This window comes from Cherax quadricarinatus, chromosome 51, assembly GCF_038502225.1.
Source record: "Cherax quadricarinatus isolate ZL_2023a chromosome 51, ASM3850222v1, whole genome shotgun sequence".
In the NCBI taxonomy this organism is placed as follows: domain Eukaryota; kingdom Metazoa; phylum Arthropoda; class Malacostraca; order Decapoda; family Parastacidae; genus Cherax; species Cherax quadricarinatus.
Genome location: NC_091342.1, coordinates 9,539 through 33,493, shown reverse-complemented (window position 1 = coordinate 33,493; position 23,955 = coordinate 9,539). Strand labels below are relative to the sequence as shown.

Here is a 23,955-nt window from a genome sequence, read left to right as displayed (position 1 = left end):
CGAATCCCTAGGTACCTTTCTCTCCATACATTTATTGAACAAAAGTATCAACCACTCCAACACTATATCTCCCCCTGCATTTAACATTTCTGTCATGATCCCGTCAGTTCCAAATGCTCTACCCCCTTTCATTCTACCTAATGTCCCGTGCATCTCGCCCACACTCACATTTGGCTATTCTTCACTCCTAAAAGATGTTACTGCCTCCCTCTCTTCATCATCATTTAACAGTTCCTCAAAATACAGTTGTACCTCGGGATACGAACAGCTCAAAATGCAAACAGTTATGTAAGTGTATTTATGTAAGTGCTTTTTTAAGTGTATTTTTGGGGGTCTGAAACAGCTAATCTAATTTACATTATTCTTTATGGGAACAAATTCATTCAGTATCGGCACTCGAACAGCCTTCTGGAACGAAATAAGTTTGTATCCTGAGGTACCACTGTATTCCCACCATCTTCCCAATGCCTCCAGCTCCCTATCTATCAGCTCCTGTATTCTGTTTTTAACCGTCAAATCCATATGTTCCCTAGGCATAATTAACATATTTATCTGACTCCAAAAATTTTTCTTATTTTCAGCAAAATTTGTTGCCAGTGCCTCACCCACTCTTATCATTTGCTTTCCTTTTGCACTCCCTCACCACTCTCTTCACCTCTCTTTTACTTTTCATACACTCTACTCTTCTTTTATCACTTCTGCCTTGTAAAAATCTCTCATAAGTGACCTTTTTCTCTTTTATCACATCCTTTACCTCATTCCACCAATTATGCTGGCTTTCTCCCACTGAAGCAGGGTGACCTGAAAAAGAAACACTTTCACCATCATTCCCACTGTTACTATCTTGCCAGAGGCATGTAGATATTACAGTTTAAATGTCCCTCCAAGCAGCAGATATACAAAACCCCTCCTTTAGAGCACAGGCAATATACTTGCCTCTGGCAAAACAGTGATAATGTGAATGATGGTGAAGGTCACCCTGCTTAGTTGAGAGGTAGCTAGTGTGTTAAAAAACTGATATATATATAAAATTTGTATTTATTTATTTATTTACTTATATGATAGAGTGAGTGGTGGTGAAAATATTTCTTCTTTTTTTGAGTCGCCTTACCATGGGAGATGACCAGTGAGTTAAAAGTATTTGTTTTTAGATTAATGAATGTCAGGATTTTACATTTGGTATTGATTCATTTCAACAGTAATTGACCGTGTGATGGTGTATGTGGAAGAGGGAGACCTAGAAGATGATGACCTTGATGCAACTACCAGACATGAGTGGGGTGAGAGTGATTATTGATTTGCTTGAAGACCTTGAAGATGACACCCTTGTTGCAACTGCCATATGTGATTGGGACACAAGTGATTATTCCAATATGACTTGATGAAAACCTGGATAATAATGACCTTGATACAACTGCTGGGTACCTGTTATAAGTGGGGTGAGAGTGATTGGTAAATCACCTGTTGAAGACCTAGAGGATGATGCTCTTCATGTGATTGCTAGACATGAGGGTGATTACCAAGTCATTTGGACACAAAAATGAAATTTGTATATAGTATACAGTAAACTGTCTTAGAAACTTTGAATTGAGAAAAATATATTTACAGCAAAAGGAAAGATATATTTATCTTTAAAATTACAAAAGATGGGATTGTAAGAGAAGCTGAGTATTCAAATGGCTTTAGGAAAAAATCCAAATATTTTTCCCCAAAGTCTTTTTATCTGCTTCTCTAAGGCTATGGGTTCCCACAATTTGCACCTAGAGTGGACTCCATCCAATGTTGTTATATTCATTTGTGGCAGATGTAAAGTATTTCTCAAAAATATGAAAGAAAAATTGAACATGTAGTTGGCAGATGTTAGCACAACGTATTTTCAAGTGAATGAAAAAATACCTCCAAGTTTCCCTACATAATTAATGGTTTGGCACTTTAATGACCTCATTCCAGGGTTGACCATGGTGAGTAAATTCACATGCTGCAAGTTCTTTAGAACTTGTCACTGAATATTTTCATACCGTATGTCAGGATAAATAACAAAAAGGCACAATACCGTGACTGGAACAATACACAAATAACCCGCACATAAAAGAGAGAAGCTTACGACGACGTTTCGGTCCGACTTGGACCATTGACAAAGTCACAGTGTGACTTTGTCAATGGTCCAAGTCGGACCGAAACGTCGTCGTAAGCTTCTCTCTTTTATGTGCAGGTTATTTGTGTATGTCAGGATCAATTAAATTATAAAAATCTCTTGTTTCTTGACCAAATATTACCAAACAAATATGCATTTCACCTACTCTAAATATTTCTTGACAATAAATACAGTGGAAACTGAGGTGAAGCAGCAGGAGCAGGTGTTGGTGGTGGTGTGTGCCTTGCTGCACCATCCCCTCACCCTCATTAAACCACTTGATTGATTATAATAATACTTGTTGGATAGGACCATTTTAGGTGGTTAAGTTTTTCATTATAATTGTATTCACCAAAAATAATTTTTTTTAATTGTGTGGTAAAAATTAATATTTCTAGGGTTCATGTTTCTGCTGGCATTAAAGTCATCAACAGTACGGTGTTAAAATACGAGTGACAACTGCCTCTCCCTCCCACCAATCCCAGAATCATAACAAATAAGCATTGCTGTATCATGTTAGCATCAAAAGGAAGTGTTCAGGAATTTTATCATTTCCTCTAATTTTTGCTGTCTTATGGTCTCATTAGTAGCTATTACTACATTATACATCATATCTACAACTGTCTTTGATAAGTAATTGTAAGGAAAATATAATTTGTGAGAAAATTATTGGCAATGGCTCACTTTTCAGTTGGGAGAGGAGGGAGTGGGAGAGTGAAAAAGTGTATGAGAGAGAGAGAGAGAGAGAAGAAAGCTAGTCTTGTATGTACGGTACATAGTTATAATTTTTCTTTATTTTCTTTAACGCACCGGCTATGTCCCACCCAGGCAGAGTGCTTTCAGAAAGTTTTTTTTTATTTTACATTTAGTAATTTATGCAAGAGGAGGGGTTACTAACCCCTTGCTAGCTGCATTTAATCACCTTTTATGATATGCATGGTTTACAGAGGAAGGATTCTTCTCTACTTCTCTACTTCTCTACTCCCCCCCCCCTCCCTACAAGTTAACAGGAATTAGATATGGAATATTACCCAGGTCTGCATCACTGGTTATACTATGCGCCTCTACATGAAAGTGTAATTTGCTTAACATATTTCAAACCTTTTATCTGGTCTCTGGCTAGGTCATTAACCTTGCCACTGTATCACACATAGATCTGTGTCATTGATGCTAATCTTGTGTTGATCTGTGTTTTAAATACAGCACCCTCACATAGGCTGTGAGTGGTAAATTTTAGCATAGACTTGAGAGAATGGGTCTGCAGTAAGTGCACAGTATAAAAAATTCTGCCCCATGCAATGTAAGACAAGCAAACTTGTTACCTTGTGTTTGGTTTAAAATTGTGGCTTTGAGGTGTTTTCTAGGTTTTTTTATGGTTTTATTTGCTGTTTCTTGGTATCACTTGATAAAATGGAAGACTTGCTAGCAAAATATAGATAATTGAGGTAGGTTTCTGACTGGAAGTAACTTGAAATAAGGATGAAGGTGGCTGAAAATATTTGATTTTTAGTTATTTTCCTGAGGAAGGGTAGGGCCTGCCCCTAATCCTCATAGTCTATTTTATGGGTTTTTACTAGACCTGCTTCAATTATTGGGATAGCCTAAACCCTGACCAGTAGGATAAAACTTCTGCTTATTTCTGTGTGATGATAGATTCAAAGTGGAGGACAAGCATTATATGAGAGAGGCCTGGGAATGTGATTAATGAACAGGAAATGTTGCTTAAGTGGCAGGAACTCCTGCATTGTTTATATTGGACTCTGTTTTTAAATTGGTATTGTGTATAATTGGAATTTGTTGAATTTTGTGTAAAATTGCCCTAATAACTGACTTCTCTGCATATTATACGGTGGGTTTTTTTTCTGTTCAATCAATAGAATTGAAGTCTAATTGAGCATTGGAATTGGGTGGAATTGCTGATGCATAAACGGTACCCAGAATGTTAACTTTCCACCTGTGCAATTCCATAGGTTTTTATCAGATTCACATTTGTGGTGTCATTACCTTCAGAAAAAAGATTCTCTACAATTGCAGTAGATAAAATTATTTTTTGTTTGAAAAATTGCAAAACTGTCAGCACCTAATTTTGTGGGTCAGCTGTACCATATTTTGAGGCAATAATGACCTATAAAAGACTGTGTGACCATTTATGCAGTGCAGTAATTCAGCACTTACATAATACAGTGAGGCATCTGTATTAGCTACAAAGTTGTTCTCTAACTTTTTTTTTTTTTTTGGGGGGGGGGGAGTTATGGCAGTTACTTTCCACTTTCTTTTAGCTTTGCACACAACCCCTAAATAGTAAACATGCCATAGGTTTTTGTATAAAATAAGCCCATTGTATTACCTATGCCCAAGTCTCTATAGATATATTATCTTTTGAGTGTCATTACTTTTAATTCCTGACACTATGTAAAGAGGGGGTTTTGGAGGTCAGCACCCTCGTGGCCTGGTCCGTGACCAGGCCTCATGGTGGATCAGGACCTGATCAACGAGGCTGCTACTGCTGGCCACACAAAGTGATATGTGAGCCACAGCCCAGCTGGTCAGATACTGATTTTGGGTGCCTGTCCAGCGCCTTCTTGAAGACACCCATGCATCTGTTGGCAATCCCTCTACTATATGGTGGGTGAAAGTTGAACAGTCTTGGGCCCCCTGGCACTTATTGTGTTGTCTCTTAGAGTACTCGTGGCACTTCTGCTTTTCACTGGGAGGGATGTTGCATTTCCTGCCAAATCTTTTGCTTTCATAGGGAGTGATTTTTGTGTGCAGATTTGGGACTAGTCCCTCTAGGATTTTCCAAGTGTATATTATCATGTATCTTTTCACAAATCAAGGGACTTCAACCAATCCCAGTAATTTAGGTGCTTTATCATACTTACATGTGCCATGAAAGTTCTCTGTATATTCTCCATGTCTACATTTTCACCTGCTTTAATTTAAAGGGGCTATTAGTGTACAGCATTATTCCAGCCTAGAGAGAACAAATGATTTGAAGAGAATAAGCATGTGCTTGGCATTCCCAGTTTTAAAGGTTCTCATTATCTATTCTATTATTTTCCTAGCAGATGAGGTAGATACATTGTTGTGATCTTTGAAAGTGAGATTCTCTGACATTATCACTCTCAGGTCCTTCACATTAGTTTTTTGCTATATTGTATGTTGGAATTTGTTTTATACTCTGTTACAGTTTTAATTTCCTTGAGTTTTCCATAGTGGAGTCATGGAAATTTGCCTCCATTGAACTTTGTATTGTTTCTACAGCCCTTTTAAGGATTTGGTAATGTCCACTTGGAGATTTGCAGTATCTTCGATGGATGACACTGTCGTGCATATTTGGGTGTCATCCACAAAGGAGGACACGGTGCTGTGGCTTACATCTCTGTCTATGTCAGATATGAGGATGAGGAACAGGATGGGAGTGAGCACTGTACCTTCTGGAACAGCTTGTCACTGTAGTTGCCTCTGACTTTGCTCTGTTTACTATTACTCTTTGTGTTCTATTTGTCAGGAAGTTATAGATCCATCTACCAACGTTTCTTGTTATTCCTATATCACGTATTTTGTGTGGTTTTACACTAAGATTGTACTTGTCAAAGGGTTTTGAAAAGTCTGTGTTTACTATATCTGTATTTTGTTTGTCTTCCAGAGCATCCAAGACCATGTCATAGAGGTCCAGTAGTTAGGATACGCAAGAGCAACCTGCTCTAAACCCATGTTGCCCTGGGTTGTGCAACTGATGGGTATCTAAGTGGGTGGTGATCTTGCTTCTTAGAACCCTTTCAAAGATTTTTTGTGATATGAGATGTTAGTGCTATCTGTCAGTAATTCTCTGGAATTGCTTTAATGCCACCTTTGTGGAGTTGGGCTATGTCTTGTTTTTAGTGACTGTGGGATGCCCCATGTCTATGCTCCCTCTCCACAGCATACTTAAGGCATGTGAAAGGGGCTTTTTGCAGTTCTTAATGTAAACGGAGTTCCATGAGTCTGGGCCTGGGGCAGAGTGCATGGGCATGTCATTTATTGTTTTTTCAAAGTCTTGTGGTGTTATGATAACATAAAATTTTGAATTAGCCAAATTTTGGGTCTCGGTCATAAAAAATTTATTTAGATTGTCGACCCTTATTCTGATTAATGACTCACTAAATGTTGAGTCATATTGGGACTTCAGTATCTCACTCATTTCTTTGTTGTCATCTGTGTAAGTCCGATCTTGTTTAATCAGGGCTTCAGTAACGGATGTTGTTTTTGCCCTAGATTTGGCATAAGAAAAGAAGTATTTTGTTGTTTTAATTTCATTTATGGCTTTAAGTTCTTCCTGTGTTTCTTGTCTCCTGTATGATTCCTTAAGCTTAAGTTCAATATTTGCTATTTCTCTGGCCAGTGCCTCCTTCTGTATTTCAGATAGACTGGGCCCTTTCAGCAGCTCTGTGATTCTTTGTCTTTGCTTGCATATGGAGCCTCTCTCTCTAGTTTACATCTCTTCTTTTTTCTTAAAGGAATGTGCCTTGTGCATACCTCAAGTGCCACAGAGTTAATCCTTTTTAGGCAAAGGTTTGAACCTGTATTGTTTAGGATATCTTCCCAGCTTGTTTCATTTAGGACATGGTTGATTTGATCACACTGTATGCTTTTGTTGCTGAAGTTGAATTTGATATGGCAAAAACAAATTTGAAAGCCAAACCACTCTATGGATTTTTCTGAAAATGGCCCTAATCCATTTCCCACAAAAGAAGCTGTTTTCTTGACTTCACCTTATTATAAATTAAATTAATAACAGTTCTTTCTTTCTTTCAACACATCAGCCGTATCCCACCGAGGCGGGGTGGCCAAAAAGGGAAAACAAAGTTTCTCCTTTTACATTTAGTAATATATACAGGAGAAGGGGTTACCAGCCCCCTGCTCCCTTAATAACAGTTATAGTATTTAAAAAAAAAATACTACTACCGCACTCCTTCTGTAGGCCGAGTTCACTTAGCACCATTTCATGAATTTTGATTTAAAAACTAGCCATTTAATTTGTGTGGTGCTCAGTAGGTTTCCAACTCCAAACCCTCTTTTTTTTTTTTATCAGTATTCCTTAATACAAGTGTCACTGTTAACTTGATTTGAAAATATATGGCAGGAAAAAACTAATTGAAGAATTAAATTAGCTATAAGATTTCTTTGAAGCTAATACCATAATCTCAGTATATTTTTCTTACCTCAAACTGTTTTCTCTGGTTCACCCTTTTTATGAAAGTGTATTTGGAAACATATAGCATAATGTTTTAAAAAAGTAGTCATTTTTTTATATGGCTTAGGTTTGCGTAGTGATTTTCCAATTATTTATTCTCTATATCAAATGTATTATTTTTGTATATGGCAAATTGGTGACTGTGTGATGTGTTCATACAATTCAGTTTTGATACATGTCTTAAAATATATTTTTATGATCATTTTTATTTGGTTTGGCTCACAAGCTTTAAATTGAACCATGATATTCCCATTTCACAATCTCTTCACTTTCTATATTAACCCTTTCACTGTCAAGATGCCTGCTCAAAAACTTGCTCTCAGTGTCAAAAAAATTTAAAAAAAAAAAAAAAAAATTCTTATGAAATGATAGAGAATCTTTTCCCAATGGTAATGAGACCAAAAGTATGAAATTTGATGGAAAACTTATGGAATTATGCTCTCACGAAGTTAGCGGTCTCGGAGATATTTATGCATTGGCGATTTTGCCCACTTTGAGCCCTATTTTTGGCCAATTCCATTTTTACAGTCAGCCAAACTCATAGCTATTTTGCTAGAACTCCATTTGTTCTATCGAATGAGTACAAGAAACTGCCCATTTACCAATTTCAACAACCCAATAAAGTGATCAGAATTTGGTAATTTGGTCAATTTCAGGTAAGGCCAATTTCAAAACAGGGTCCAGAATTAACAATACAAACATTCCTAGCACTAAAATAACATTTTCTCTGTTCATTAGTCACATCTCTAGGCCCCTCTTATATTACTCTTGCTTTCCAGTATTCTACATAACAGAAGATTTACTGTTATGCAGACTACTGCATTATTGTAAAAGTGGTGTAAATAATATCAGCGCATTTGTGAAAGCATAATAAATCCACCAGTTGACGTGTATTGGACGAGCGACGTGATTTGTTTACTCCTGAACGTTGGCAAAAATCGAACATTTCCTCTACTTAGAGCTCAATTTCAAGGTACTTTTAGTCTGTGAACCATTCAGAATCATCTCTATTTCTGTAATATATCTTCCAGTCCATCAATTGAGACCAAGAAAATGAGAATACAGCCATAAATACCATAAGAAAATAGACCGCAAAGTTGGCATTTTAAACCAAAAACGCGGTTGGAGTTTTTTTTTCTCATTATGTACTGAGTGCTGTAGGATTTTTTTTATACTGTGCACACTGACCATTCCAACCCATTCTCTCATATGTAGGCCTACCAGCTTTCTCCTGCAAGATTGGAAGCCGCTATAATTTTGGCGTAATATTATGGGACCAACACTGGCTTGCAAGCCGTAGTCTTACGGGACTGACAGTGAAAGGGTTAAACCTTTCATTGTGTCCACATAGATCTACATTATTGACACTAGTTTTTAACACAGTACCCTCAAATATGCTGTGAGCAGTAAATTATTGACAAGACATGAGAGAATGGGTTTGTGTAGTGAGTGTGCACAGTATAAATAAAAAAAATCCTGCCCTATTAACTCCATGGTGGGAAAAGCAAACCTCTGACTTGTGTTTGGCTTAATTTGTTTTTTTTAAGTGTTTGCTAGGAAGGTTTTTATGGTTTTATTGGCTGAACCTTGTTATCAGTGCATGGACTGGAAGTAGTTTGAAATAGGACACAAAGTAGTGAAAATATTTGATTTTTGGCAAGTTTCTGAGGAAGGGCACAGCCCACCCAGTCTGTTTATGGGTTTTATGTGATCTGCTTCAATTACTGAGATGGCCTAAACCATGACCGATCATTCTTGGTTATATTTTATTATTTGAGAAATAGGATAATTATTTTTTTGTGTGATAGATGAAGGGCAAGTGTTATATAGGAGAGGTCTGGGAGCATGATTAGTAAAGGGAGGAAAGGTTGCTTTACTGGCTAGAATGTCTAGTGTTTATTTTGGATTCTATTTTTAAATTGGAATATAATAAATTAGACACATCTGCAACACCTGGGTATCTTTAATGAGGAAACGTTTTGCCACACAGTGGCTTTGTCAGTCCATACAAAGAAGAATAGTGAAGAACAGGAGGAGTTTGAGGTAATTAGTCCCTCAGCCTTGAGTCGATGTAATCAGTCCATCAATCTTGAAAAGAATACAGCATATGTGCAAAGAAGTGGCTTATATACTGTAGGCAGGTGAGGTGCAGCAGTCGTAGGTGGCATCACATTTGACAAATCCAAATGTGGAAGTAGGTCATGCCTAAAGGTTAGGCAAGTGAAGAATTCCCTGTATTAAGATCCCAAGATGTTGCTGTGTCTGACAGGAATGTAGACAAATGGTTCAAAGAAATGGCAAGTTGATAAATTAGACACATGTGCAACACTTGGGTATCTTTAATGAGGAAACGTTTTGCCACACAGTGGCTTCATCAGTCCATACAAAGGAGAATGTGAAGAACAGGAGGAGTTTGAGGTAATCAAGTTGGAATATGTTGAATTTTGTGTAAAATCTGCTATATACACAATGAAAATCAAATATACTGCAGTAATCTTCATCTTCAGCCACCGGCTGCTCCAACATGCAAGTTATACTTTTTGTATCAAACTGAGCACGTATTACTCTGTTAAATATTTTTCCAGTAGTCCTTTTCATGAGCTAATCCAAAATCACCGACTGGATACGTCCAAAATAAGTGATCCACTAATCCGGATTCGTCCAAGAAATAAGTGAACCAACAACCGGATTCAAATGAATTCATTGAAAACAAGGTATCCTCTGACCGGATTCATAATGTGATGGGGTTTTACGCTCCCTTATCAAACACCCAAACAATAAGTACAACAAATAGATGCAATACAAATAGACAGATCTACTTTTAAGGTGGTTATAGTAAAAATATACAGTGATCCACTAACTGGATTTGCCAGCTGGGAAAATAAGGTGGTTGATTTGGACAGGGCTGTCTTTGATGGCAGTGCTCCTGAGGGTGCTAGTGTTGTTGTGGAGGACAGTGAACCAAAAGGAGACAGTGGCCCTGGTGATGAAATAAGTGGTACAAAATAGCAATACTGCTGGAGATGGAACAAAAGGGGATGATGCCTCAGGGAATAGTATCGACACATTCCCAGCAAAACCTGGTAGAAGCACTGATGTCCATACAGGGGTGATAGATATGGAGGAAACGCAAAAAATGCACCAGCAGTGAACACAGCTACAATAAATCCTAGCAAACAGAAATCCAATCTATACAAATACTATGCCTTGGGTGTCTGCAGGCACAGTATATCTGGTAAAACAGGTGGGACATGCACCTTTGACCATCCCAAAAAATGCTGCACCCACATGACAACAGGAGAGTGCAACTTCCCCTCCTGTAACTTATTTCACCCAGAAATGTGTCACTCATCAATCCATTAAAGAAAATGCTACAGTGCATACTGCCAGGCACATCATCTAAAGGGGACAAGAAGACACAGACCGGCCAAACTGTGGGAAACAAAAGAGGGGAACCACAACCCCTTCAGGGATAGAGGTTTTTTTGAGGGCCAGGAGAAAAAAAAGACTGGCAAGAAAATGACAATAATCCTACACAAACTGTAAACACTTTTGGAGCAGAGGCACGGACACTGGCCTCCACTCCAGAACAACAGATATTAGAGCCAGCAAATAAAGCTTCCCCCCTAAATTCCACCAATATAACGACATTTATCTTTGCAGGGGGATAAGTCTGTTGAGTATACCTGGTAAAGTGTATGGTAGAGTTATTATTGAAAGAATTAAGAGTAAGATGGAGAATAGGATAGCAGATGAACAAGGAGGCTTTAGGAAAGGTAGGGGGTGTGTGGACCAGGTGTTTACAGTGAAACATATAAGTGAACAGTATTTAGATAAGGCTAAAGAGGTTTTTGTGGCATTTATGGATTTGGAAAAGGTGCATGACAGGGTGGATAGGGGAGCAATGTGGCAGATGTTGCAGGTGTATGGTATAGGAGGTAGGTTATTGAAAGCAGTGAAGAGTTTTAACGAGGATAGTGAGGCTCAGGTTAGAGTATGTAGGAAAGAGGGAGATTACTTCCCAGTAAAAGTAGGCCTTAGACAAGGATGTGTGATGTCACCGTGGTTGTTTAATATATTTATAGGTGGGGTTGTAAGAGAAGTAAATGCGAGGGTCTTGGCAAGAGGTGTGGAGTTAAAAGATAAAGAATCGCACATAAAGTGGGAGTTGTCACAGTTGCTCTTTGCTGATGACACTGTGCTCTTGGGAGATTCTGAAGAGAAGTTGCAGAGGTTGGTGGATGAATTTGGTAGGGTATGTAAAAGAAGAAAATTAAAAGTGAATACAGGAAAGAGTAAGGTTATGAGGATAACAAAAAGATTAGGTGATGAAAGATTGGATATCAGATTGGAGGGAGAGAGAGTATGGAGGAGGTGAATGTATTCAGATATTTGGGAGTGGACATGTCAGCGGATGGGTCTATGAAAGATGAGGTGAATCATAGAATTGATGAGGGGAAAAGGGTGAGCAGTGCACTTAGGAGTCTGTGGAGACAAAGAACTTTGTCCTTGGAGGCATAGAGGAGAATGTATGAGAGTATAGTTTTACCAATGCTCTTATATGGGTGTGAAGCATGGGTGATGAATGTTGCAGCGAGGAGAAGGCTGGAGGCAGAGGAGATGTCATGTCTGAGGGCAATGTGTGGTGTGAATATAATGCAGAGAATTTGTAGTTTGGAAGTTAGGAGGAGGTGCGGGATTGCCAAAACTGTTGTCCAGAGGGCTGAGGAAGGGTTGTTGAGGTGGTTCAGACATGTAGAGAGAATGGAGTGAAACAGAATGACTTCAAGAGTGTATCAGTCTGTAGTGGAAGGAAGGCGGGGTAGGGGTCGGCCTAGGAAAGGTTGGAGGGAGGGGGTAAAGAAGGTTTTGTGTGCGAGGGGCTTGGACTTCCAGCGGGCATGCATGAGCATGTTTGATAGGAGTGAATGGAGACAAATGGTTTTTTAATACTTGACATGCTGTTGGAGTGTGAGCAAAGTAACATGAAGGCATTCAGGGAAACTGGCAGGCTGGACTTGAGTCCTGGAGATGGGAAGTACAGTGCCTGCACTCTGAAGGAGGGGGTGTTAATGTTGCAGTTTAAAAACTTTAGTGTAAAGCACCCTTCTGGCAAGACAGTGATGGAGTGAATGATGGTGAAAGTTTTTCTTTTTCGGGCCACCCTGCCTTGGCGGGAATCGGCCAGTGTGCTAATAAAAAAAAAATTATCTTTGCAAACATACAAGGACTAAAGCTGTCAAAGAACAACAAAACCCCTTACATCAAGGAACTGCTCACAGAGTGAAATGCAATGTTTGCAGCATTCACAAAGACCCACACAAAGGATCATTATGACAATGAAATAAGGATCCCAGGTTATAACCTTTTCAGATGCAACAAACTAAACAGGCAACAAGGGTGGGGTTGGCCTGTACATTACAGAGTCGCTCATTTGCTCTGAACTACTAAACACCTCAAATGATATAGTTGAAACTTTGTCAGTAAAGATTGAAAACCAAAACCTTGTCATTGTGGTGGTGTACAAGCCTAAGTAAGTAAGTAAGTTTATTCAGGTATACACAAATACAGTTACATAGAATTATCATACATAGCAGCATATGTGTAGAGAACCTAGGATAACCCAAAAAAGTCAGACAGAGTGACTTATTTCCATTGGGGTCCTCCAGATGCAACTTCCAAGCAAATCCAGGAGCAGCTTTTGAAAATTGACCACTGTCTGGAAAATCTCCCAACTCCTGCCCCAAACATCTTACTACTAAGAGATTTCAACTTGAGACACCTAAAATGGAGGAGTATAGCAAACATTGTTTTAGCAGAGATCACCCCAGGAGGCAGCTCAGATGAAAATTCACACACACATGAACTATTAAATCTCTGCACCAAATTCACCTTAAACCAGCAAAAATTAGAGCCTACAAGACTAGAAAATATGCTGGACCTCATCTTCACAAACAACGCCTATCTGATACGTAATATAACCGTATCAGAGACAATACACTCAGATCATAACATAGATGTACAGACATGTATGCACAGGGCTCTTGATCAGCAAAATGTGATCAATCATGAGGATCTCTTCACAAAATTCAATTTTAATAAAAACATACAATGGGATCAAGTCCACCATGTCCTAAATGAAACAAGCTGGGAAGATATCCTAAACAACATGGATCCGAACATTTGCCTAGAAAAAATGAACTCTATGGTTCTTGAGGTCTGCTCATGACACATTCCTTTAAGAAGAAGAAAGAGAAGATGTAAACTAGAGAGAGAGAGACGCTCCCTGTACAGGCAAAGAGTCACGGAGCTGCTGAGAGTGGCTAATATATCTGAAATACGAAGGGAGGCGCTGGTCAGTGAAATTGCAAATATCAAACTTAAGCTGAAGGAATCTTACAGGAGACAAGAATCACAGGAAGAACTAAAATCCATAAAGGAAATTAAAAAAAAAAAACTTCTTCTTTTATGCAAAATCTAAGGGAAAAACATCCAGTATTGGGCCCCTGCTTAGGCAGGATGGGACATACACAGATGACAGGCAAGAAATGAGAGATATTAAAGTTCCAATACGACCCAGTGTTCAGCGAACCGCTGCCTAGAGTAAGGGTCGACAACCCAAACGAATTCTTTACGAACGAAACCCAAAATTTGGTCATCTCAAAAATCTCGGATATTATCCCAACTCCACAAGACCTTGAAAAAGCAATAAATGACGTGCCCATGCACTCTGCCCTAGGCCCAGATTCATGGAACTCCGTGTTCATCAAGAATTACAAGAAGCCTCTATTGCGTGGCTTCAGCATTCTATGGAGAGGGAGCATGGACACGGAGGTCATCCTACACACACTAAAAACAACAAGACATAGCACCACTCCACAAAGGTGGCAGTAAAGCAATTGCAAAGAACTACAGACCAGTAGCACTAACATCCCATATTATAAAAATCTTTGAGAGGGTTCTAAGAAGCAAGATAGCCAACCACCTAGATACCCATCAATTACACAACCCAGGGCAACACAGGTTTAGAGCAGGTTGTTTCTGCCTGTCTCAGCTACTGGACCACTATGACAAGGTCCTGGATGCTGTTGAGGATAAACAAAATACAGATGTAGTATACACAGACTTTGCAAATGCTTTCGACAGGTGTGACCATGGTGTAATAGCACACAAAGTGCATGATAAAGGAAAGTTGGTAGATGGATCTATAACTTCCTGACAAATAGAACACAAAGAGTAATAATAAACAGAGTAGAGTCCCAGGCAGCCACGGTGAAAAGTTCTGTTCCACAAGACACAGTACTCGCTCCCATTCTATTCCTCATCCTCATTTCTGACATAGAGATGTAAGCCATGGCTCTGTGTCTTCCTCTGCGGATGACACCCGGATTGTCATGGCAGTGACCTCCATCGAAGACACTGCAAGACTCCAAGCAGACATCAACCAAATCTTCAAGTGGGCCACTCAAAACAATGTGAAGTTCAATGAGGAGAATTTTCAACTTCTCAGATATGGAAAACTTGAGGAAATTAAAAATGTATCAGGGTATACAACAAAAATTCTAACCAGACAATAGAGCAAAAAAAGAAATGTGAAGGACCTGGGAGTGATAATGTCAGAGGATCTCGCCTTCAAAGGCCACAACAACATATCTACCTCATCTGCTAGGAAAATGATAGGATGGATAATGAGAACCTTCAAAACTAGGGATGCCAAGCCCATGATTCTTTTTAAATTGCTTGTTCTCTCTAGGCTGGAATACTGCTGTGTACTAACTGCTCCCTTCAAGGCTGGAGACATTGTAGACCTGGAGAGCATACAACGAACTTTCATGGCTCACATATATACAATAAGGCACCTAAATTATTGGGAACGGTTGAAGGTCCTTGATCTGTATTTCCTGGAATGCAGGCGAGAGAGATACATGATAATATACACTTGGAATGTCCTGGAGGGATTGGTACCAAACCTGCACACGAAAATCACTCCCTTTGAAAGCAAAAGACTTGGCTAGAGATGCAACATTCCCCTGATGAATAGCAGGGGCACCACAAGTACATTGAGAGACAACACAATAAGTGTCCGGGGCCCAAGACCATTCATCTGCCTCCCAACATACATAAGGGGGATTACCAATAGACCCCTGGCTGACTTCAAGAATGCACTGGACAGGAACCTAAAGTCAGTGCCAGACTAACTGGGCTGTGGTTCATTTGTTAGTTTGCGTGCAGCCAGCAGTAACAGCCTGCTTGATAACATCCTGATCCACCAAGAGGCCTGGTCTCAGACTGAGCCACAGGGGCATTGACCCCCAAAACCCTCTCCAGGTAAACTCCAGGTTACCAAATTCTGTGCATATTATATGGCAGTCCTGACATCTGAATGGGCAGTTTCTTGCACTGAGGCATACTAGTGAAATGGCAAGGAATTGAGTTGACTTGAGCAATGAAATTAACTGATAAAAGGACTCAGAAAATGTGTAAATTACACCCAGACCCCTCCCCCTTCCCTGCATAATTTCTTAAGTTTTCCCTAAAATTTTGTATTTTTGGTGTCATTACTTTCAGAAAAAGATATATAAAAGATATATAACTTTTATTAGGGCTGTATATTTACATCCTATACTTTAAAAATTAGTTTTGTTTTGTTAACAGGGAGGCCTGGCCTCTGGCTGGGCTGTACAGAGAGTAGAAAAACTCTCAGAACTGGTCACAGGTAACTCACAGATAGTTATCATTATATGCAATGTAAGGAAATAACAGCAGTGTTTGCTGGTGTCACATACCAATGAGGAGGGGGGGATGCAATCAGCATTGTATTACTGGTGTAGTTGGCCAACACTTTCTCTGCTGCACAGCACAACACCCTGTTTTGATGTTCAAGAGTACTTTTGTAGATTATTCCATGATTGATAGGTCTCTAGACAGTTAACTCCCATGAATACAGAGGCACTCTGTGTACAATGCACATGCTTATTCATGAAATGTACTCACAGTATGAAACTGCCTTGTAGTACTGTGTAATTATCTATTTGTAATTACAGTGGTCCTTCGATCTACTATTGGCTGGAGTTAGGATAAGTTTGAGTTGTAATTTGCCCTCAGGAGGCCTGGTCACAGACCGGGCCGCAGGGGTGTTGACCCCCGGAACTCTCTCCAGATCTCCAGGTAAATAAAGGAATTTAGTTTTTGAGTTACAATTAGAATTATGAGATACAATATACACTTGTGATTTACCTACTGCATCTTTTGTATTATCAAGTCATCATGGCCCCTAAATTGTGAGGTAAACAGACAATTTGCTTGCCATGGGTTCAGTACCCACCTCTTGTGTAATTTGATTTTAAATAATCCTTTAATTTATCCAAATCTTCCATTATCAATGTATTAATAAATGGTTGATTCTACTTATTAATAAATAGAATTACATTTCCATTAAATAATTGTTTTATTTTAATTTTGCCAACTTTGCTTCAAGATCATTTTTAGCTATTACTATTCCTCAGTTTTTGGACCATTTTCTCCCAGCTCCATGAAGTCATTTTGTAAAAAATATTTTGATTATAGTTGAAATAAAGAATTGAAAAATAAAACATTTAATTTCTGGCTAAAAGCTCATAGACAAACTCAGAGTAGAACTTTATCTCACTAAAAGTTATGCTCTGCATCTGTGTCAGCATCAATCATTCTGCATGCTATATGCCATTTCTGTGTGCTCTGATTATATTTTTCTCTAGCTTTGTTAGAACAATATCTGGCTTATTTTTTATTTTTTTTATTCTTTCAATGTAAGTCTCTATTGTTATAGAAGGTACCCTTAAATTTATTTCATTTACACCAGTAATTCCAGTGAATGTCTTACACTTTGTGTGGGGCCCTTTTTACCACAGCTCACTAAGTTAGTTTATTACTTATGTCTGATGTGAGCTGGTAGCCTTGCAAAGTTCCAAACTCCAGTTCACACTAGTGTCAAGAATTCTCCTATTTCCTTTTGTATTGGCTGATTTTCTGTTGGTCTTGTCAATGCTGGACCAGCTTTGAGGTCACCAGGAAGATTTTATGTTTACCTCACTTACCATTTTTTCCAGCATATAAAATGCAAGACAGAAGTATCATGATGGTAAATCAATAATATTCCAGGGCTAATTACCCTCTTACTTTACATTAAAGTGTAACCCAAAGCCTATCCTTGACCCAGATCTTGAGCATATAAGGAGGAGGGTGATTTTCCAAGACTTTGTAGGGAAAAAAGTTGCACCTTATATGCCAGAAAATACGGTACGTGACACAGCAGAGTGATGCCATTTCTTGGTCAAACTGATATCTGGGTCCTGTCATTGGTGGATTATTCATGTGTACACTCAAAGTGTTATAATGCTGACTATGGGAATGCAATTTCTTGTAATACATGGTCAACTTCTGGCTGTCTTATATTTTAATTTATCTCCTCATCTTCCTTTCTAGAAAAGCCAATGAAGTAGTGGGCATGCTGGGGTGATGTGGTGGGAAAACAGTTATCAACATTGATGAAGCCTGATTTTTCCATCCTTCCTTAGTGCATTAATGGGTGCACCTGAAAATAGGGGTCTACTAAACTCAAACAAGAAGCATTATTCAGCCTCCACCTGCTGTGTTAAGCATTCATCTGATTCATTTGTTGCCTTAACCCTGTGAAACCAGATGCAGGTCCAGGAGGGAAAGACATGACAGCTATTTCACACTTCAAATACTTAAACTTAATTAATGGTTCCATTCTGTTAGCATTGTTACAAGAGTTATTATTGTTGTTTGAAACTCAATATTTGTGTTTGCCTTGCATAGCTTTGGCTGTGATGAAATCTCCATGGGTAATTTAACTTTCACTATTGATTTATATGATTACTCCTGCTTTATTCCTCTCCTCTTTTTTTTTTTTATCAATTATGTATTAATGTAAGAGATTTCATATGAAGTTTTGTTTGCATTTCAATGGTGTGTGCAAAACAGGGAGGATAGGGCAGATGACATTGTGTTTGGCGAGTTTGTTTATTTATCTAAGGACAGTTGTTGCTGTGGGCTTGTCTCTCCTGGTTGGGATGATTAGGCAGGCATTTCCAAACCTAGCAAAATTAATATATGGTCTGGGGGTTGATGTGGGTTCATTGTTTTTTTTTTTTTTTTAAGAGATCAATCAATTTGGAAGTAGCTTGAGTGAAAGTTGCTTCAGGGATGTGTCAGTATTCTGGCAGATGGTAGTTTTATTATTATTTAAGATTCGGTTTTGGTGAAGTCTTGGGAAAGAGGATTGAGGGGTGCTTTGTTCACCTCTTAGGAAGGACTGTTGGCTGAGGTTCTTAAGGGAAGGTATCTGGCAACCTCGACACTTGCCAGAATTTTGGGTGTGTTGTCAATTCAAGCCATTGCTATTGAGTTTCTATCCCTTAGTGTAAACCTGACATGTGCTATTCCTCTCGTGTTGCTCTTATGTCATTGTCGTGCAGGAACCTAGCTGTTTGCACCATTGCCAGTTACATGTATAAGCCTACCCTGGATGTGGATAAAATGAGGTACTTGGGAGGAAACCCAGCAAGAGCATGGGGAAGAAGGGGAAAACCACACTAGTGGTCTAGGGGTGGAAGATATAGAGTAAACCCTTGGATAACAACCACATTAGTGCTAATTAAGCAAAACATGATTAAAAACCTGCATCATGCTCTTCCACTTTCACTCACACTTTCCCTAAGCATGAGCAGTAACTGCTAGTGGCCTTGCAGTCACAAACAGTAGGAAATTTCCCTTCCAAGCCAGTGGGAGAGGCTATTATCTATAGGGAATGAGTCATGTCACCCATCCACACAGCCTCGGCTCTAAAAATTATAATGACCCCACGCAGCACAAGAGGAATAAGAGTGACAATTTTTAAGAGATTCAAAGTACATATGTATAGTAAGATATATCATTAACAGATTTTGGCAATTATGGACAAAAACTTTGGCTGGACAAATGAAACCATCAGACAAAATGGAAAATGAACATAATTCCAGATTTTGTCCATAGCAGTAGTGTCTGGTTATATTCTTAATCATTGGACCAAGTCCAATGACTGATGTTTGTCTAGTACAGACTAGCGTAGCCACGCCCAGGACCTTGTTCCGAGTTATTTTGTTTGTGTTCACTCATGCATACACTCATTATTCAGTCTCCAATTTTCATAGGACTTCTTATTTTACATGTTTTATTAATATATTAAGTATAGTGCAATTAACAATGGCTTCTAAAGCAAGAGGTGTGGTTCTAACTGTTAAGCAGACACTTGACATAATAAAGAAGGTGGAGGGTGGCATCTCATTGGCACAGTTATGTGATGAATGTAGTGTTAAGAAACATGGTGTCTGATATATGTAAAAGCAAGAACAAACTTAGACTATGCATTTAAGTTTAGTGTAGATGCTAGTGGAGTTTTACAGCTCCTCTGACTCAGAATATAGGTTATTTTCAGTGACCACTATGATCATGGTAGTTACACCTCATCTTTCCCCCATAAAAAGTTAAAAATACTGTAGATTACGTACAGTTCTAAAAAATTACACTACTGTAGTACTACAGGTTGTAATAACAATACTCTTACTAAGTGTCCAGTTGTTTTCTGAAACAGCAAGTCAAGTCTGCTGGTTCAGAATACAACTGGATGATCATGAAAAATTAATTTAATAATTTAGATGCTTTTGATAGTTGGTAAAATCATACACCCTCCCTCCTTATTAATCTCGAGTTGAGTCACTTGTGATTCAGACTGTCCATATGTTTGGTCTAAAAGAATCCACCACGGGAAGTTATCTTGCAAAGTTTGTGGCCCACTAATGCCACATATTCTTGCCACCCTTCAATTGCAACAAGGAGGAGGAACAAGGAATTATAGATAAAATATAATTCTTGTGACTTAGTTCGTTTTTAATTATGTGATAATTTATGAAGGGGTTCAGGGAAACCGGCAGGCCGGACTTGAGTCCTGGAGATGGGAAGTACAGTGCCTGCACTCTGAAGGAGGGGTGTTAATGTTGCAGTTTAAAAACTGTAGTGTAAAGCACCCTTCTGGCAAGACAGTGATGGAGTGAATGATGGTGAAAGTTTTTCTTTTTTGGGCCACCCTGCCTTGGTGGGAATCGGCCAGTGTGATAATAAAATAAAAATAAAATAAAATTGTGTAGTGAATAGCATGTATGAGTTTGGTCAGCTGATCACTGGCCACAGGAAATTCCCCAGCATAGATTGTGATCCACTATGGCCATATAACCAATTTCACCATCCTTCTTTAGCAACAAGCAGGATGAACAAGGAATTGAAGGTAATATAAAAATCTTCTTGACACCTTTGATTTTTCTTGAAATGAAACTGTTGTTACAAATGTAAAGTAGGTTGATTACCATGGTGCTGTTGTTGGTTCTAGGGCCAACATATCTTATGCTGCATTGAATATGCCCATTTTCTCTCGAAGGGATGGCCTGCACCAATTGGAAATATAGTCTTAATAAACTATCCAGTTGCTGCTTGTGTGTCAATAAGCTACATATGTTGGTATTTCCATAATATCTACTATTATAATGTACACTCAACTAAGCGACAGGCCTTTTTTTCAGGTCAGTGGTGGTATAGGTGACTGGACATGTAATGCACAGGGCCACATTAACCTTCTCCAATGTGATTTACATATTTAGTAATGTTGAAGGCAGGCAATAGTCAGTGATGAAGATATTATTTGAATTTAACTCAGAGGGCTAGTAACCTAGGATAACCCAACTAAACTATTGTCATGAGATTAGCTTATTTTCAATGGGGCCCTTTAATTTTATTCCCCATGATATGATCCCACAATATTCAGCTAACACACAGGTACCTATTTACTGTTAGATGAACAAGGCAACAGGTACAAGAATAAGTGTTTTACAGGGTCACATGAACTCACCATATGCTTTTTTAGATTGCAGAGGACTGTAACCTAATTTTTCTCGTATGTTCTTGACTTTGATTAACACTACATAATGAATAAAGTACCGATTTTCAGAAATATAACTTTAGCATTTCTTGAGGGTCCAGTGTGGTCAGTCTCTCCACAGAGCAGCCAACCCTCACTTAACAATGGTTGGAAAGCAGAGTAGTGAAAACTTTTTAATTAAATATCTTACTCTGTGTTAATAGTGATAGTGAATCTATTATTTTTACATTTTTTAATATAATAATAGTAACTTGTATACTGTACAGCATATGGAAACAAATTTAACTTGATTTTTAAAGTTAGGAACAGTGTCAATGGATTCTATGTTAAAATTTTTGCTCATATCTATAGTATTGTATTTTGTTGAGGGCAAGGGTCTTTTACTGTAATTATGTTTCAAAATGTTGTCAGTGAAATTTGCTCATTACATTTATGTTACATATTCTATACATACAGTATATATTACATGTATATAGTAGATGTACATATGTAAAGTTTCTTAGGTATTTTAAATGCAAAATTAAAGTTAATTGCATTTAAATTGTTTAAAAGAAGCATTAAGGAAAAATGGAAATATCTTCTTCTTATTAGGTAGTACAGTAATACAAATTGTCTTCATGGTTATTTGATTTGCGTGAACTCATCCCTAAACATCTAGATAACATATGTGTAAATCAAGCAAAGAACAGACATAAAAATTTAGGTCTGTTCTTTGCTTGATAATTTTATTTATGTATGTGGAAAAGTTTCATCTGTTTGTGTATTTTTCTAAAAGTTTTCTTTGGTTATAATATTAAATTAATACTTTATGTGTTGTATTGATTTTCTGAAAATTTCTAAAGAGTAAACATTCATTCTCTAACTTTGGAGTAAATGGGTGTTGTCATAACACTAACCAAAGTTAACATAGAAAAAAAAGCATCGTCTTTACTTAGGTTATGTTTTTCTAAAGTTGGACTTATAAACCTGTGAACACGCTGATTATAAGAAATATAGTTTTTTAATGGCTGTTGCTGTTGTTGAGAGTAATTTTAATATTGTGCATTTACTAACAGCCATTAATATCATATATGTGAGATAGTGTATGTAGTTGCTTGAGTGTTTGGTGGGGTTTCACATCATTTGATCTTGTGGTACTGTAATGTTATCAAAGAGCTTTACTGGTATGTATCAAAAAGAAATACTAGTTTGCTCTTGTGTTTCTTGCAAAAGCAAGTCTTTCAAAAATCTTCAAGGGGGATGCCTTAATGCTGGTGAAGGAGTTAATCCAAGGAATTGGAGCTACCCTCCTTTTTACCTTTAATCGAATCTAATTACTCCTTTCCCATTCCCCAGCATTATATGACCATTACAGGTTCAACACCTCCCAGTGAAATTAATCATAATAGTCCTTCAAAAGCTTTAATCTCTTACAAATTTCTATATGAATATAATAATAGGAATTATAGACATAGACAACCGAGTACAGTTTTTGTAAGCAAGTACACACTGCAGATCATATTCATCATTGACCTATACAAATACAGTGGTACCTTGGGATACGAACTTAATTCATTCCAGAAGGCTGTTCGAGTGCCGATACTGAACGAATTTGTTCCCCTAATGAATCATGTAAATTAGAATAATCCATTTCAGACCCCCAAAAATACACTTGCAAAAGCACTGACATAAATACACTTACGTAATTGTTCGAGTTTTGAGCTGTTTGTATCCCGAGGTACCACTGTAGTTTCTAGTCTCGGTGCATTCATTTGATCACGTCTGAAGCAGTTTTTGGTAATGTAGTTCTTTAGCCTCTTTAGGATTAGTTTTGCTTGAGTCCCTTATTATTAGTTAACATCCAAAATAAATTGTTTGCAGTATTAGGCTTTTATGTAATTTGCATTGTAGAAATTATTTCCATTTTAATCTCTTGGTTACTGATGTGTTAGGCCTACATTCTCTTACAAATAATTTTGTAAATAACACACACGTTCTTTATACATTACAGAGTGTTAGCAATGATAAGTAAAGTTTAACTTAATATGTGTATTACTACCCTGACATTTCTGTGCTAATTATCCAATAACAAAAAATAATGAAAAATAGCTATATATCTTGAAAAATAAAAATAAAATACTGAAAAATAACAAAATTCTGAAAAATAATGAAAAATTAGAAAAATAAAAATAATGAATAATAACTAAAAACTAAAAAAAGACTAAAAATAATGAAAAATTAAAAATTAAAAACAAAAATTAAAAATTAAAAAAATTGAAACAAATTGAAATATAACTAAAAAAATTAAAATTAAAAATAACAAAGTAAAAAATAATGGAAATTAGCTAAAAATGAGAAATAAATAAAAATACAGTAGAACCCTAGGCAACCTCCCCAAGCCCTGTATAAACTCCCCAGACCCGGTATAACCTCCCCAGGCCCTGTATAACCTCCATTTCCGGACAGCGTCGTACAAGGGCATTTACTATCTTCGGCTAGTATTTTTACTGCTGAATTGTATGCCATCCTTACAGCACTTATCCGTATTGCATCTATGCCTGTGTCACCATTTGTGGTTGTCTCAGACTCCCTTAGTGCTTTACAGGCTATACAGAAATTTGATACACTTCACCC

At 37.8% G+C, this 23,955-nt stretch overlaps 1 protein-coding gene across 15 annotated transcripts in view; it reads left to right on the top strand.

The window, feature by feature from the left end:
* The window catches only part of LOC128694611 (nucleolar protein dao-5), a 541,519-nt gene extending 518,154 nt beyond the window's left edge, over positions 1–23,365 (top strand). For 10 of the 15 annotated variants that reach the window (XM_070095641.1, XM_070095642.1, XM_070095644.1 and 7 more), the window contains one exon: positions 1,200–23,365. In XM_070095641.1, the coding sequence (XP_069951742.1) occupies positions 1,200–1,297 (98 nt within the window). In that variant the 3' untranslated portion in view covers positions 1,298–23,365. The remainder of the gene's footprint in view (positions 1–1,199) is intronic. The other 5 variants (XR_011393390.1, XR_011393389.1, XR_011393388.1 and 2 more) reach the window with 5 other exon arrangements.
* The last annotated feature ends 590 nt before the right edge of the window (positions 23,366–23,955 follow it).